Raw genomic sequence first — 17723 nt, 5'->3', positions numbered from 1 at the left:
TCAAGCGTATCTTCTATATATATATCAGACTATAATAGACCAAGGTTCAAAGCAGCTTGCCTGAAGCAATTCATTTTTTGACCATTAACAGTTAAAAGGTCATCAAATGACGTAGGTGCTCGCACATGATTTAGCAACAGTCTAAGATAATACCTTTCTCCTTCCTTAGGACTAACAGTTACCAGTCTTCCAATGATCTTTTTACGTTTTCTCTTATTCCAAATTTTAAATTTAGTGGACCAAACAAAATGCTCAGGAAAGTCTCTATAAAAGCATTTCAAATTTTCAGCTTTTGAGTTTGCTTTGTTCATTTCAAAGAACTCGGTTAGCATGGTCTTTGAAAAATCAATCTTTCTCTTCAATTCCAAAAGATTTGAATTTTTGTTGAAACTGATAAGCTGCTGACCAGGAAGATGAATTTGAAGAGAATAAACTGCTGGGGTCATCTCATTTAATCGGAATTCATAGATTCGCCAAAATGTTTCAGGGGGTGAAATCCATCTTCCCTACTGGAACTCTTTTATTTCATCGACATCATCAGAGCTTCCTCCAGTAACAATCTTAAAACTAACAAGATCATGTCCTTTGAATATATATTTGTATAAATATTTCACCAGCTTCAAAGTAGAATAAACTTCTACATTCATGTGGCAATCAAAAAGGGCCAATAGATAAGGACAATATGGAATAACCCATCTATTGTCAAGCTGATATCTATGCACCTTTGTCTTTTTACCATCATCTCTCCTCTTATAACATGGATAACTGTCTTCAGCATGGACCGTTTGTTCGCAGAAATTTTTTGGATAATGATTCTTGCATGAACCATTCCTCATACATGGGCTAGTTTGATCCATAACTCCGTATGGACCATGAATCATGTGTTTAAGAACAAGAGAGTATAGATAAGGATATTGATGAGGATTAGGGAGCTCGGCAGATACTATCCTATCATAAGATTGAGGATTCAACAACTTGAACTGTGGTTTCAAAATTAATAATAAATGAGCATGAGAAAATCCTCTTTTTTGGAATTCAATAACATAAACACATGCAGCTACTTCTCCAAAGATTTTCTTATCTAAAAGTTCAGATTTAAGCATTTCAAATTTTGCTCTGAAAACTCTAGATAAAAGATCTGGTCTATCTTGAGGTTTTTTTGTAAATTGCAGGTTGTCTTGAATTTCTTACCACATCGGATTGCATGTCATCGTAAGAAAAATATCAGGTTTTCCATACTTTTGAACCAAGGCCATGGCATCAAGATATCGACGCCTCATATCTCGTGGTCCGCCTATGAATGAAGCTGGTAATATCACTTTACAACCAACCTTTGAACTTTCAGTCTGGCCTACTGAAAGACTATCTATCACTCCCTCAAGAATTTCAGTCCGAATATCATTCTGTCTTTTTTGTTGAAAATCCAACCTAGAAGTTTCAATATTTACATACCCATCAACAGAAAATTGCTGTAATAATCTAAGTGTGTGCAGCAACATGGATTCATCGTTATCTCTAATTTGAAATCTATAACAATAATATTCTCTAGTCGAGACAGTATATTCCTCTTTCTTGCCACGGTCAGCAGCTATAAAAAGGAAAGAAACAATATATGAATGAAGAAATGTATTTATTTTAAATAATATTCAGAAATTTGAGAAGACGGCATTTGCACTTGCCTCTCCTTTCTAGATCAATCAAATCAGAGGAGTGTTCAACAGAAAATGGATCAATATTAATTTCATCCTCATATAAAGCATCACCTCTCTTTCTCTTATAGACTCGTTTAATTCCATGGTGCCATCCAGATTCACCCCGAGGAAATAATAAAGGATATTGTAAAGGATCATAAGAACCGTAGTAGTGCTGAATCCTATGACTTGTATTTGAGTGACTATAGACCAGAATATGTGCTTGTTTATCAAGAGACTCGTCATCACTTTCAGTCCATATTGCAGCAACTTGAGAAGTAGAAGGGAGATTATATACACGCTGGTCTAGAGTTGGATAGCAACTAAGAGCAATGTTGAAGTTGTTAATATTTGGCACATCTCTGAGATCTTTGAAAAATCTAGCATAAGGATTCTCAGAAAGAATATCCATCAACAACCTTAAAGTGCTCTCACGTAACTTGTCACAGCTAGCTACTCTTCTTTTGAGCTTCTCATCAGTATCAAAAAAATATAGCTGAATTCCAGAAGACCTATCACCTAATTGTGATAAGCTATTGAGAAAATGATAAACTTGGCCTTGAACACGAAAAGTATAAGCACCCTTCGTATTCTTTGTTAATTCGGAATCATATTTTGCAGCAAAAGCTGTGAAAGCCAAGTTGTTATTATAGGTACGAGCTAATTTTCTAAAATGCTCACTCTCTTCATCATTTCCTATGAAAAGACGCTTGAGAGCATAAGGCATGCGAGGAGCGACAATAGAGATTTCCCCTTTGGAACAACAAAAAGTAGGAGATTCTAAATAAAACCTCTTAGCCCCACAATATTGACAGTCAGAAGCATCAGGAAGGAGTAAAGGTGCATCAGGAATATGATCAATTCTTGAAAGATATGTCCTAGCACCAGTACCATTTGCCCCTGTAGATGGATCAATATAGTTGATAGAATAACAAAGTCCAGTTTTGCAAGAGGGAGAAAATAGTATAAAAATGACTTAGATAGTATTAGGGTCACTAATAAACGAAATGCAACCTGGTGCGCGGGCTTTGTTACGAACAGGATGGCTACGTTTTGGCCTGGGAGGAGTAACAGTAGCGGTAAGATTACAACGATTTCTATGTCTTTTTCTTCTATTGGGAACATCAGGCTTTGTTTGATGTTGCAGAGCTGAATTTTCATTGCAAGGCTGGATAACTACAATAGTAAATCTTAATAAGATCTCCATTGCAGAATATCTTGGTATAGATATATTACAGATATGGTGGATAGTGCATTTTCTTTTTTTTTCTTCTGTGATCAGAAGAAACCAAAGAAATAGCAAAAGATATTGGCAAAGATAACAATTTAAAGAACCAATATTATACCTTTAGAGAGACATCTAGGTTCAGAATCAACTTGAGTAGAAAAAGATGCAAGGTCTGTTGAAAAGTGATCCAAAGATTTGTAGTTGATAACATTATTGATTTCTGAATTTGGCTCATTCATATGATGAAAAGCATTATCTGAATTCTGATTCTGAATATTAAACCTCTGGTTAATCTCATTAGGCAGAACTGTACTGTTTTGAGGACCCCGAGTCAATGTTTTTGACGAGGTGTTCTTGCGTTGCTGCCTAGAAGATTAAACAGTAGACCAAAGATTAGAAATTGGAAAGCATGCTTCTTTTTGCTTGTCAGTAATATTTCTTAGCTGAGGATCCAATGTAATAGAAGAAGGAATAGAGTTGACTGACGAATGACTTAAAGATTCAGAGCTGATACATGTTTGAAGATCAAATTTTGGCTTATTCTTAGCAGAAAGGATAACAGTGTTTTTTGAGATAAGAGATGGTTTTGTCAATACGGTATTCATGTACCTTTTCCTAAAAGACTGTGCTGCATGATAATCATGAGAAGATCCACATTGTTCTTCTCTTTGCATAATCGTACCAGTTTTTTTCCTACCTCTTCCACTCCCTAGCTCACCAATAAGTGAAGTTTTTGTAATGTATATAAATTAAAGGTTGGATTTGTAGCAGGATAGGATGCCTAACTAAAAATAAGGCAAGATATTGGAATAACAATAGAGTGACAAAGACATGGCTGATCTGTAGGGAAAAATAGGCGGGATATACCTTCAGGAATAATAAAAAGTGGATTTGATTCAATGGGAACAACAGAAGGACCAGAAACATTAGTGACAACAGCTCCACTACTAGTCATGTAGTCCAATCCCTATTTAATCAGAACATTCTCATCATTAGCAAAACCAATCGACCTATGTTGTAACATTTCATTCAGTGTAACATCGTTGTTCCGACTATTCTGAATGTTACTGTCTCCACGTGAAGAAGAATTAGAGAAGAATACACCTGTTTCAACATAACCAAGTGGAACACTACGAACAAAAGAACGCGATGATTCTTTTCTTTTCTTTGCAGCTCTAGCTTCACTTCAGCGGTGTAAAAGCGAAGCCTTCTCGTTTTGGGGCATTTCTGCGTATCGTTTTCGGTGTATTGCATTTCTATCCATCTAACTTAATTAACCAAGGAACAAGGACTAGAAAATAATTTATAAAAGCACAGACAAAAGAAAAAGGAGACAAAAGAGAGAAAAGTAGTATCTAAAACCAACACAACAATGAACAATAAAATTCAACTAACAGAACCAGGAAAGAAATAGATATACAGTAGAAACAGATGTAAAGATTAATATCTATTGAATACAACAGGAAAATAAAGGAGTAAATGAGAACTAATCAATAAATGACATGAAAATACGAAAGATCTGTCAAACAATTATTGGACAAACTCATATCCTTTTGCAAGACTTTAAGAAGAAACAAAAACTAAACAGGGGAAAAAAGAACAAACATGTAACCTACAGCAAAATTTTTTAAAAAAAAACAGGTTGCAGAGTATTTAATAGAAAATATCGAAGAAATAAAAAACTGGTAGAACAAAAATCTATAAAAAAAAAAGAGAGAAAGATCAGCTAACCTGAAACAATTCAAGTTGCAGATATATACTAGAATATGAAGAAGAAAGAAAGTTCTTTACAGCAACCACGGACGAAGAAAACTGCACGTAAAATGTAAAGAGGAAATAGGAGAAAAATGCAAAACACAAATAAGAATAAATAATGGACAATTGAAAGGTAGAACAAAGAATCAAAGAACACAAGAAATTTGTAGGTGACAATTAGCATCAAACAGCTTCATCATGGCCATGGAACTATTACAGACATTACTTGTTGACTGTTATTTACCTAGTTACCCTTCAAAGAGTTTATTCTATTGGTGAATCAAACACTATCCAGTAAGTCAGAGCTTGCAATAGGTAACCTTAACTTGTAGAAGAGATACTCGGGTAGAATACACTAAGGAAGACAATAAAACAGTAAGGCCAGAGAAAAAGCAAAGAGTCGTGGCAACACAAGTCCCTGGTGATTTAATTAGAGACAACATAAAAAGTTGTAACCAGGGGAATTGCTATCAGAAAACTTGGTCTATCAAGCTAATACTACCCCATGTTCTAATATTTACCGAACGGCCAAAAAAATCAAACTGGAAAAAGTGAAAGGCAAATAAAAGGCATTGGCATAACAACTTATCCAAATAGGAGAAGACATACACCAGGTGAATGCCGTGCAAAACACCACTATTTGAAGTCAGAATACTCCATATCAAGAACAAAAAAGCAAACTAAAACTACAAAAGTAACTTCCAGCCATTATGATAGATCACAGGATATCAAGAACCAACTTGTGAACAAATTTTTGATACTTCCTGTCATTTCCCTACTGCACATTGTGATTCCAAAACAAAAGCAAGATATACATGTTAGGGGAACTGGGAAGCCCATCTGCAAACGACACACATAAAACTGCTTTCTAGTGATAAAAATACCTCCGAGGACTGCATCAGGACTATCATTTGGGTTCTCTATATAGTCTAGCAAGAGATATAGCTTGCTATATTGCAATACCCTCCCCCTCCTCAAGTTCTTATCTTATGCTATTCCATCTTTTTTCCTGGTTCTATTAGCTCCAAAGTTGTACGTTACAATGAAAAATTCAGGTAAAAGAAGGGATTTCCAAATCAGTTTCTAAAACCGAATAATCCTAAGACCATATGTTTAAATCCATACACTCCATCTTTGAACTATCAATCACCGTTATTTGAATAAACCAAGGGAAAAAATAGAACCTAGGTGGCTTAGGTTCCTATCAAATCTGCAAAATTGCACAAGAAAGAAATACAAAGGGCAAAAAAATGTTCATCTTGTTCTATCTATTCTAATGGATAAAATGTTGGTTGGCAGTTAGCTCATCTGACCAATCTTTATGAAAGAGAGCAAAACGAAGAAGCAGCTTCGAAGGAACAGAGCAATAAAAAAGAAAATGAGAATCGAACAAAGCAACTGCCAAAGACAATCATGTAAAAGAGAAGATAGGATGTTGTGCTATAAACAATGATACAAAAAAGAAATGCAAAAATTAAAGACATCACTAACCATTAGCACCAGAAGAAAATGCCGGCAACAATGCATAGCTCTACCTGCAGCGGTGGGTTGGACAGAGCAAAGAAACAGCGGTGGGTTGGACAGAACAAAGAAACTGCTACAGTCCTCCTTCCAATAGCTGTCAACAGTGATTAGAATTATGGTTTTTTACAAATACAACCCAAAGGTAAATAGAAATTGACCTCCTGACATGAACATGAAGAAGAAGAAGGAAACGGTAAGAACAAAATGAATTTGTTATGGCCGGTAAGAAAATTATAATGGAAGGGCAAAATTGTAATATAACTGTCCTTATAGTCAACTAAGCTCAGTTATTACAGTGATGACAATCAAGTCCCAACACATATGGGAAAAGCTGAAACAGAAATGCTGCTAAAGGGGTCCAATCGGGTGCAAGGAAAGTGAAGGCATGCAGTTCATTTGAAAAATAGAGGAATAACATTTCCATTTGGAATTTTTGTTTGCACAAACAGGGGCAATCCTCACGTACAAGGACGACCATAAATCGTCCAATAATATTTTGCCACATCACAAAAAAAGGAGCTCTCTTGGCACACCTTTACGCATTTAGTACATATGTTTTGATAAAGGAGACCCCGACAGAGGCTAGGGAGAATGATGGACCCAACTCAGTGTGGAGAAATTGAGCATGTTGTTGACATATGTATTCCTATTTCGGTGGAAGAAGTGGGCCCTACAAGTAGTAGATATGCTGGGCTGATAGATTAGGAGATTAATGTAGTGTGCTCATATGTATATGGGGATCTGATGTAAAATTGCCGCGTGGCAATTCAGACTTCATTTGGATTAGTTATTTTTGAAGATATTTTTAAAAAAATTTACTATAGCGGTGTATATGAAAAACATTTTAGTGTAGATGATTTGGGAGTATTATTGAGGTTGTTTTTGGGGATGTTTATGAGAATATATATTGAACTATTTTTAGAATTTACGGCTTTACTGAAATGTTTTTTAAAATTTAAAAGAAAAACCTAACCACCCACCACCCCTCCCCTTATTCCTCCTCCTTCCTCCACCTCCCCCTCTTTCCTCTCCTCCTCTTCTCTCTCCTCTCTCTTTATCCCTCTTACTCTCCACTCCCCTCCTCCTGCCATCTTCCTTGCAACCCCCTCCCCTCTCCTTCCCCCTTCTAGTCACGGCCCTCTCCACCTTTTGTCTTGTTTGATGCTTCTCGTTCTTTTCTCCGATCTGTTTAGTGATTTCTTTTAAACATCCTAAAAGGTTCCACCTTAGCACATTTCAAACTTCTATCTATTGATACCAATTTGTCATTTTGAGAAAGCAAACAGTCCAATTTCTTACCATCTGATGGAAGCATAGGAAAAAGTTTTTTTTCTCAAAATGTCTTCCTTATTTATTTGCGGATAGAGGTAAATAATTATATGGGGCCTTCCTCATGGCTTCTTTTGTTTTTCCTTCTTACTTAGCTTGAGAGATGGCGGAGATAGGGATGGGGGTTGTTCTTTGATGGAATTTTGGAGAAAGAGGTGATGGTGGTGGTAAGTGGTGGTGTGTAGTGAATGGTGGCAGTGGGTGAAAAAAAGAAAAATGGGATAATACTTGGTAATTTTTAAAATATTTTTTCTATTTTTGTAAGTTGTATTTAAAATTGCACGTGTTTTTTAAGTCATTTTTGGAGTGTTACTATAGACTCTAAAAACAAAAACAATTTTTCGAAAAAAATGCTAATCCAAACAGAGCCTCAATATTTAAATTTAAACATTAATACAATACATCTATGAATAAAACGCGTACAAATCCGTAAAGATGATAATGATCTGCATGCTAATTCAAGATTAATTGGATTGATAACACCATAACTATTGAATTATTTCATAACAAGTGTGTGGACTCTACTGTTAATCATGTTGGGATTAGGCATGGCCATGATTCCATTTGGAACCGGGAATCGGACCGGAACCGGACCGTTTCGAACCGGGCCAGAACCGGAACTAGAACCATGGAACCAGAACCGTGGCAGAACCTTGGATAAAGGTTCCGGTTCTGGTTCTCTAAAAAATAGAACCAGAACCAGAACCGCCGGTTCCAGAACCGTTAAAAATAATTAATATAAGTAGTGAGATAATTCAAAAAAATTAGTTGTGTTTAATAGGTTTTAAGAAAGTTTAAATTTTATGGACTTTCTATATATTTTACTAATTATTTAATTATTTCTATTCGTCTAATATCTATCATTATAATTTGTAAGTATTAATTTATTACTTACAATTTTTTTTTTTTTTGCTTATTTGCTATCAAAAAATGGCAAGTTTTGATGGTAGTAGCTCATCTTCAAAAAAATATTTTTTACAATATTTCTTCAAATGAAATCTTCAACATTGATGATTGTCCAACTCAAGAAAGTCAACACATGACAACCATTTGATAGTGTAATGTATTTTTTAATTTGACAATATAATGTACTTTTCATAAAATTTGTATTGTCTATTTATTACTTCTTACTATGTAGAATAATAATAAAATTAAAATATGATCTTTATTTTGTATTTATTTTTGTACATTCTATTTGAAATTTTAAATATATTGTTATATTCGTATTAAAATTGGTAAGGATAAAGAGTTAAATAAAATTGTATTCAACCATACGGAATCAGAACCAGAACCATAAGGAACCGAAATCAGAACTATGTGGTTCTGGTTCTACCTCTTTGAAGAACCAGAACCGGCGGTTCTAGAACCAGAATCAGAACCATCTTATATGGTGCGGTTCTGGTTCTACCTCTTTGAAGAACCAGAACCGGCGGTTCTGGAATCGTGGCCATGCCTAGTTGGGATGCACATCCTTCAATTTCCAGGAAGTCTAGATCCTTAGCTTTGCCCACATGATGTTGAGTCAGAGCTTCTTACGAAGGTTGTAGTTTGCATGCATAGACACTGACCAAATGGTCGATGTGTTTTGATATGCGGTGAAATGGATGGGAACCTTCTAAAACTCCCAAGAATAACTTTCTTGTCGCATTAATACTGAGAACATAGTGCCCGTTGTGGTATTCATTTCGGTATGTCAAGTAACAACCACAACTGAGCTTAATCCTCTTCTCTTGCTTCCATTTCTTGTAGAGGTTGTGTTTGATTTTGATGTTTAGCGGCGAATAGTGATTCTTGTAGGAAATAGAATATTACATTCTGTTTAGTCTAGTTGAGGAGATCGAAACGATCTGAAATGCACTTAAGTAGTCATGGTCAGAAGAGGTGAGATCAGGATTGCAGCGCACGATTGTTGGAATTTTCCTTTTTACCCTCCGAGATTTTACATAATTACAATTAGAGAGCTAATCTTGTTGGGCCCCAATTAATTCTTTCCAGTGTTTTAGAAATTAAGGTCGATGACGTTATACCAGGCATCATCATAATGATGGGCCAAGTCAATATGGGCCACGTAATAGTTTTGGGTTTTTGGTTTAAGGCTTTTGCCCTAACGGGTCATACCTGTTCAACTTAGGTCTTCGATGATAATAGATATGGACCTATGGGGCCTGCTACCAGGCCCAGTTACATTTGGGCCGCCCATTGGATTAATAAGTCTGGAACATTTTGAGCCACTAAAAAATTGGATCGATCGGGTTCCGGTGGCTTTGAGAATATTCAATGCAAGTTACTAGACATCTTGTCGCAGTGAATAATGAACAATTGGGAAAAGAACCCCTATTTATTACTGTAGAATAGTATAAAGGTTGAAGACACATACACCACCTTATTTGCATTGCAAGACATGCAGTCATATATGGACTACATCACTTTGAATATTATCTATTTATTTTATATGCATTAATTAAGAGATAATGCGACATGCAACGTGGCACAATTTCACTAGACGAAACATTGCAGTATATAAGGCATATATACAGATTAAATAACTCTAAATATTTATCTTCTTGATAAAAAAATAAATATCTAGATATTTATCCATAAATTGCCAGTCATGGAGATATGTGATGTGGCATATTTTGATTGGTTTAGACACCTCAACATTTTTAATTGGCCGGCACAACTCAACTTAACATATGGGGAGATATAACTGGTTATTTAATAATCAAATTTTCACGTGTACATGACATATGATAATATTTAATTGAATAAAAATAAGTCATAAAAATAATTTATAGATCAATGATAATTTTTTAAAGTTAATTAAAATTTCATTGTCTACAATATATATATATATATATATATATATATATATATATATATATATATAACTTTTAGCATATGTAATGCTATTATAATCAATTGCAAAAAAAAAATTCATTATGAAGATCTTCTCAATTGAAATCTTTTTTCTAAATAAGAAATTGAAAAAAAAACTTTAAAATTGTGAAGGTTCCACCCAACTAGCACTAATTATTGTTGAGGCCCACCAAAATTATTAAAGTGCGACAAAATTTTGTTGAAAAGCACAGCTACGCCACTACCTGGTGTGAATTGTGGAAAGCGTCTTCTTCGTGGGGCAAGAAAAGTGAAAAGATTATTCTTCACAAAACAACATTTGTTTTGTGGGCAAGAAAGTGAAGGCCTGCTACTGTGAACTATCTTATCTCAGACATTCAGTAGTGACTCTCACAAATCTGCTTGTATTGTGGTCTACTTTTCAAAGAAATCCCACGAAAAATTTGCATTTATTTTGATAAATTTGCCGAGATTCAACTACAGGAGTGGTGCAAGAAGCGGTTTATAGAGGAGGTGGCGAAGCTGGTGCCTGCCGGTCGCCAGAGCTTCTGAAGTCAATTTCTTCAAATAGAGCTAATTACAGTGCTTATCAGTCATCAACAACAGGTATTTTTAAATTCAAGGAAATTGAAAAAGAAAAAAAAAACAGAATAAGTTGATTAGTTGTTCCATATCCTCTGCTGTTTATATATTCTGTCTATTGAAGGGAAAAAATGAACAAGGGAATGAAAGAAAGAGGTGGAGAACAAAATCAATTTCTCGGTTGTTTGATACCTTATGCATGCTTGGGTTTTTACTTATTTTTTCAGTTTCTTAGTTGTTTGATACCTCCCTTGTAGCTTTAATGGTTTAACTATTCTAAATTATGTCTAACTTAGTTGAGGGAATCATCGGATGAGTTGATTCATTTTGAAGTCAGAAAACATGCTCTAACTTTGCTAAACTTCTAAACTTTTTACCGTCGTTGATTTCAGAGAATGTTTAATCAGACCACGTGAGTAATAATAGTAAAAGTACTTATATAAAAAAAAAAGCTTCTAAACTTGTTACCTTAATTGTTTTTCTTAGTACTCCTTCTCAGTTGGAGGCTAAATACTTATATAAGCATACTCATGGGGTGCTATTATTAGTTAATGATGCAATAATGTTTCTCTAAATAAAGTTACTATCTTTTAGTTACAGACTGGCATTCATTAAAAGCAGAAAATCTACAATTGAAACTCCTTTAGATTTGCACCTAGAGTAAGTCAAATTACACGAGCATCCTGAAGCGGTAAATTTAGTAATCAATGTGTAGATTTTCTAATTAAAGTATGTAATAAGAACTCAAAGGAAAACTTTAACCAATGTGCTTCATATTTTTTTTTTCTAGCTTCTTTTGGTTTCCTTAATTAAATATTAGCTCCTCATTTTATTTGATTTTGGAATTGTGTTTCTTATTCTTTTGAAGAGTTAGTTTTGGACTTACGATACGGTGATTTTGTTCCCATTAAGCCAAAATACAGTTGAGCATGTAATTATTATTCTTAAAATATCATTTATTTTATTATTAAATGCATGCAATTATTTACTTTCAAGATTATTAAACAGAAAATATTCCAAAAGGTATTAGCTTCATTTGTAATTCTTCCAAGTTACCAATTATTTTTTAATAAAATAAAATTAGGTGTTAATGATAGTGAAATAACAGGAATTACTTTGAATTACAATTAGACATTGTAATTTTTTTTTATTAGAAATTTGCTGAAAGAATGTATTCGTCTTCATATGACACATCGCCATTCATCTTTCTATGCCTTCATTAGGGCATGAATTTGACACTTCATAACTAACTTTAGACACACCTCTGGTTAATCAGATTGACTTGAATGATCATTCCCAACAACTTTAAGACACTATCCAGTAGAGAAATTTGATAAGTGTATTGCTAAATATCTATAATAATGACTTGGGGAATAGTTTTAGCCAAAGAATAGTCAATTTTAGATTACTTTAAGAAGTTCAACATCTTGATAGAGTAATAAATCCGATAAAAAAATGTCAAATTTAGATAATTGCATAAAAATCTGATAATAATTAAATTCTATAATCTCTTCATTACTCTGCCAAATTAACTTTTAACTTCGCCTACATCAATTCAATTGTAATGACATGCACATAATAACTTACCTCACATATATTTATCACAAAAGGAAGAAAAAGAAATTTACATCCACTGGTAGGATTGATTTTCATTTTTCATAGCAAGTCTACCATCTTCAAGTCAAAATTGCACGCAGAATCCTAGTAGTTCTTTCTTGTTGCATTGATGATTGCAATCTTCCCCAACCAGTTTCATTAAGGCCCTATTTGATAACCCAATTCAGTACTTAAATTTAATAGATTCAGATCTTAACATATTCACACCGTTTGATAACAAAAATTGAACATTTAAATTAATTGAGTGGCACTGAATTTCCTAGATAAAACTTACTCCCAAAATTAAGTGATAAGCTATTCACTTATTACTGAATATGATATGTATTCAAATATATTATTTTTTATACTTAACAATTTAATAACTTAATTGATTCAGACTTCGGATTTCAGATTTTAGACTCCAGTTTTCAAATTTTAGTTTTATCAAACGCATTCTAAATAAACAACTTGATGCTGCGTCTCGTAGCTTTTCTTTTATTTTTAAACAATTAATATGAAATATATAATAGCAAAAAACAAAAAAAGGAGTTTGTATCGAGTGTCTAAAAAGTTTGGTTACTTGATTGGTTAAAGAACTAGTTTCCCAAATTAACCGATTAAGAAATTAGTAATACTCTATGACCCTTAAGTTATATTAGGAATACTCTTTGAAATATATTTAGTTTTTGAAGGCAGGAAAAAAATAAGAAAATAAATGAAAACATCAGTTACTAATAGCTGGATAGATGGTTTCTTATTTTTCTTCAGAATCCCGTTTGACTTTTTTTTTTTTAACTTAAAACATTTGTTACTCCTTAAAGACTATCTCCTGGGAACTTTTCTATTTGGTTGCGTGGCAGTTGTAGCATCCTGCTGCAAGCCCAAATACCAGTCCTCTACCTACTTTTGATCGTTAGGCCCGCCAAATTTGATGGCACAGGCCCATTTGTATTGTATGCAAGGGTGTCAAAATGGGTGACTTGTATGGGTTTGGATTGGGTAAAATGAGTAATGGGTATAAAGGAGTCAATCCATTTAATTAGATAGGTATAAATGGGTAAGTCAAAAAATGAATTGGATAACCCAATTACTCATTTATAACCCATTTATTTTAACTTTTTGTAAACTCATTTAAATTCATTTTTTTAAAATATTTATTTATAATGTTCAATAAACCTAATTACCAATTTTTTTTCATTTATACTCTATGTCACAAAATTACATATTATTTAATAATTGGATAATAAGAATATAAAAATTTGAACTAAGTACTATAAAAGTTAAGATAAAAACTTGATCCAAAAATTTTGAACCCCTAACATTTTTGTCATATATAAATTTAAAATTTCATTTTAGAAAGATAAGAAAAGAGGTTAAAACTTATCATAAATTGGTAATGTTGAAAAATGAGTAAGTTAACAAGTTATGAGAAAATAAAATAATAAGATAAAACTAACAAATAATAGTAATAATGAAACAAAAGTAGTTAACATCATGACAAAATGAAAAATCTGAAAAAAAAAATGGGTGGGGGAAGAGAAGAGACTTGGGGGGAAGAGAATTCTAAATGGGTTAATTGGATTTGATAGGTTACCTAATAATATCCATTTAATAAATGGGTATTATTGGGTAACCTATTTATACTCATATACAAAAATTTAAGATACTCATACCCATCTATTCATGGACGAGTATGGATAAATTTATTTAAGTGAGTTGGTTTGTCACCTATAATTTTATGGAGCCACCAGCAGCATCTTCGCTTAATGAAGTTTCAAGTGAAAGAAAGAAAAGTTCAGCGATATTGTCACTGTCACGCCCGCCATCTTTCCTAACAACACGTAAAAAGTAAAATAAAAAAGTCTTGCCGAAATGAGTATGCCAAAAGAAAAGAAGGAAGTCTTGATGGTGATGTGTTACAATTGTAAGATCATAATAACGTTGTAGAAATTTGAAATTCGGATTATATATGAATTTTTCTAACGGGCATGTGCACTTGTTAATAAACCTAAATTATATTTAATTTAACATGTGAATATACACAATCATAATTAATTGCAATATATAGTTAGATACTTATTCAAATTAATTACACTTTTTTAAAAAAGTAACACATGAAACTCATTTAACGAATATACATTGGGCATCAATTAATCAAACCACACTTATATATGTAAATATATAACTAGCTAACTAGATATATGCTTTAAAAAATTTATTGCAACTTGTAGTTGATAAATTGATCTTCACCACTTAATTGTTGTAGAAAATGTTCAACATGACAAATTCTCTTATGCTTATATCTGAAGCGCTCCTCTTTTTGTCGAGAACACCTTTGTTTTAATGGTTAAGGTTGAGATTTCAAAGTTTAAAAGTTTTGAATTCTAATTCCCCCTTTCCTCCTACATTCTTAAATCTAGCCCTTTTCCGACTTCTCTTGCTATAAAGAAAAAAGAAAAAAAAAAGGCTTTCCTCTTTATTTATGGTTGTTTCCTCATGTTGTCCACCAGGTAACAAATAAGGTCATTTATGGTTTTTTTTTTCACTTCAATTTCACACTTTAATTTGCAATTCTACTTTTCATGTTTTTCCATTTTTTAAGCACATGTCTATCCTTAATATAACAATTAAAAATCCTGTTTACCCGTAACTCCAACTCCCCCTTTTTATTCTGTTAGGATATAGAAATTCAACAGTCAAACGAAAAACAAGTCTAAGCCTCCTCATACAGTAGTATGCTTGTTACAAATTGAAGTGGCCAATAGTCTTCTCCACTTTTTATCCTTAGGTTCGCCAAAGCAAATGCCCGTTGGCGCGATCTTTCCTTGATGAAGTTTCAAAAGGAAGGAGGAAAAAAAAATAAGTTGATTAATTGTTCCATTTCCTCTGCAGTTTATATATTATGTATCTTGAAGGAAAAATATAAACGAGGGAGTTAAAGAGGTGGAGAATAAAGGAATCATCATTGGATATTTATTTATTTGTCAGTTTCTTAGTTTTTGAACTATATATTTATTTTTTTGAAGACAGGGAAAACAAAAAAAGAAAGGGAATGAAAACATCTGTTACTAATAGCTGGATGGATGGATTTTTATTTTTTCTTTGGAATCCCTTTTGATATATATATTTTTTGGACTACAAACATATGTTCTTCCACAAGACTAATCTGGTGGGAACCCCAGTGCGGCTAACCTGATTTATAATTAATCTGGTTTTATTCATTTTTTGTGATGCACATTGATTAAATATTTTAATTTGATTGAATATTGTAGTGCTTAGGGGTGGGCAAAATTATCCGCTAACCCGAAAACCCGTCATATCCGATCCGATCCGATCCGAAAATTAGGATATCCGATTTTTATTATTTGATCGGGTCAAAAGAGGGTCGGGTATCCGCTAAGATGCGGGGCGGGTTAGGGTCACATAATTAAAAATCCGCGGGTACCCGATCCGCCCCTCATATATATATATTTTTTATTTTTATTTTTATACACACACTATAAAATAATAAGTTATAACTAAATAAGTAATTTTATTGAACAAATTGCATTACAAATATGAGAGATTATAGTTTATTTACAAGATTCATTTGTAAAAGCCATGATCTTATATTTTATAGAAAAAAGTTTAATTAATGTGGAACATATATATTAAAAATTATGTTACTTATTTCAAACTTTTATTGATTTTGAATTCTTTTAATTTTTTTCCTTTATCTTATATTCTCTTCATATGCTTGTTTCTTGGTAGGAAACCTTTTTATAGAAAAAAAAATTATTAAATTTTAGATGAATGTGTAAAATATAAAATTAAATTAGTATAAATCATTTTTTTTAAAAAAAAATTAAATGATAAACGGGACGGGTCGGGTACCCGCCCCATTCACCATTTGGCTGATCCGACCCGCACCTTGCGGGTCAGCCATTTTCTGACCCTTACCCGCCCCGCATATCAGCGGGTACCCGTATAGACCCGCGCCCACCCCTAGTAGTGCTGCAGATTGATTTTCTTTCTCTCTTTCTCTTATCCGTTAAAAAAAAAATATTGGCAATAATATGATTGCTAATGGCAATTTGCCCATCTTGAAATGCATTATACTCTTTGAATTGCTCGTTCAAATTTCCTCTATTAAAAAGGTTGTGGTAAAAGGCATTTGTTGCGTATTTGCAACATAAGAAAGCCTTCAGCTCCTTAGCTGAATACATCCCTAATTTTTTAAACATTTGTTAATCAAAATTTCTGAGATTGATTAACTCAATATGCATCGTATCCTCAAAAATAGAGAGTCTCAACTCCTGACAGCAATGTGTTAATATCATTGTTGGATCATAAGAAAGTTGTAGATCTTGAATATCAATAGCTAAACAGAAAGAAATCTGATATCAAAGTGAAAAGCAGGTACCATGATGAAAATCTCCTCGGTGAGTAGCACTAGTCGCTTTGATTCTGCTTTAGATCATCTGGATTGGATAAAAAAGACTCTCAAGTTTCAGCTCAATTTTGATATCTGGAAATTGAAGATGGGGATTGTTAGGACCGGTGCAAGAATAAACAAACTAAATTTATAATAAAATAGGCCGTATAACCGACCATATAATACTTAGACGGTATAACCGACCATATAATGATTAGGCGGTAAAGCCGACCATATAAAAGGGTTGTGGCAACTCAATAAAGACAAAATAATAAAGCAAATAAAAGACACAGAAGATTTACGTGGTTCGGTCAAATTGACCTACATCCACGGGCGGAGAAGGAGCAATATTTATACTATGAAGAAGAAATACAAAAGCCGTGGGAAAGTGGTTTCTAGGCCAAAAAACACTTATAAAAGGTTTAGAAAATATTTCTAAACACAAAACAATAGAACCTAAAATATTTGACTACAAATAGACTAGATGACTCAAGAAGTTAATAGCCCATATAACTCTCTTGAGTGGTGCAATTGATTCTTTCATAAACCCCTTCTATTTATAGGCTCTCCAACAAAGCCTTCCTACTGTCTGCTGCAATGTGGGATGAAAGGAAGAAAACTTCCTTACGCAGCATCTGATGTGGGACAAAGAATTTTGCCACACAAGGTCAAACCTTGCGGCTCAACAAATCTCCATCTTGGCATAATTTTGAGTCCCATCATCGACAATAGTAAAACTGCTCCATCT

At 33.4% G+C, this 17723-nt stretch overlaps 1 protein-coding gene across 1 annotated transcript; it reads right to left on the bottom strand.

Moving 5' to 3' along the window:
• Nucleotides 1–29: 29 nt before the first annotated feature.
• On the bottom strand, nucleotides 30–446 carry LOC140011318 (uncharacterized). The gene has a single exon (XM_072060108.1). The coding sequence runs from the start codon at nucleotides 444–446 to the stop codon at nucleotides 30–32; it is 417 nt and encodes a 138-aa protein (XP_071916209.1).
• Nucleotides 447–17723: the final 17277 nt, after the last annotated feature.

Source organism: Coffea arabica, chromosome 7e (assembly GCF_036785885.1).
Source record: "Coffea arabica cultivar ET-39 chromosome 7e, Coffea Arabica ET-39 HiFi, whole genome shotgun sequence".
NCBI lineage: Eukaryota > Viridiplantae > Streptophyta > Magnoliopsida > Gentianales > Rubiaceae > Coffea > Coffea arabica.
The sequence above is the reverse complement of the archived record's forward strand: the minus strand, read 5'-3'. Positions and strand labels throughout refer to the sequence as shown.

Coding starts and splice junctions, on each gene's coding strand:
- LOC140011318 (XM_072060108.1), bottom strand. CDS start 446: ATGACCCCAGCAGTTTATTCTCTTCAAATTCATCTTCCTGGTCAGCAG.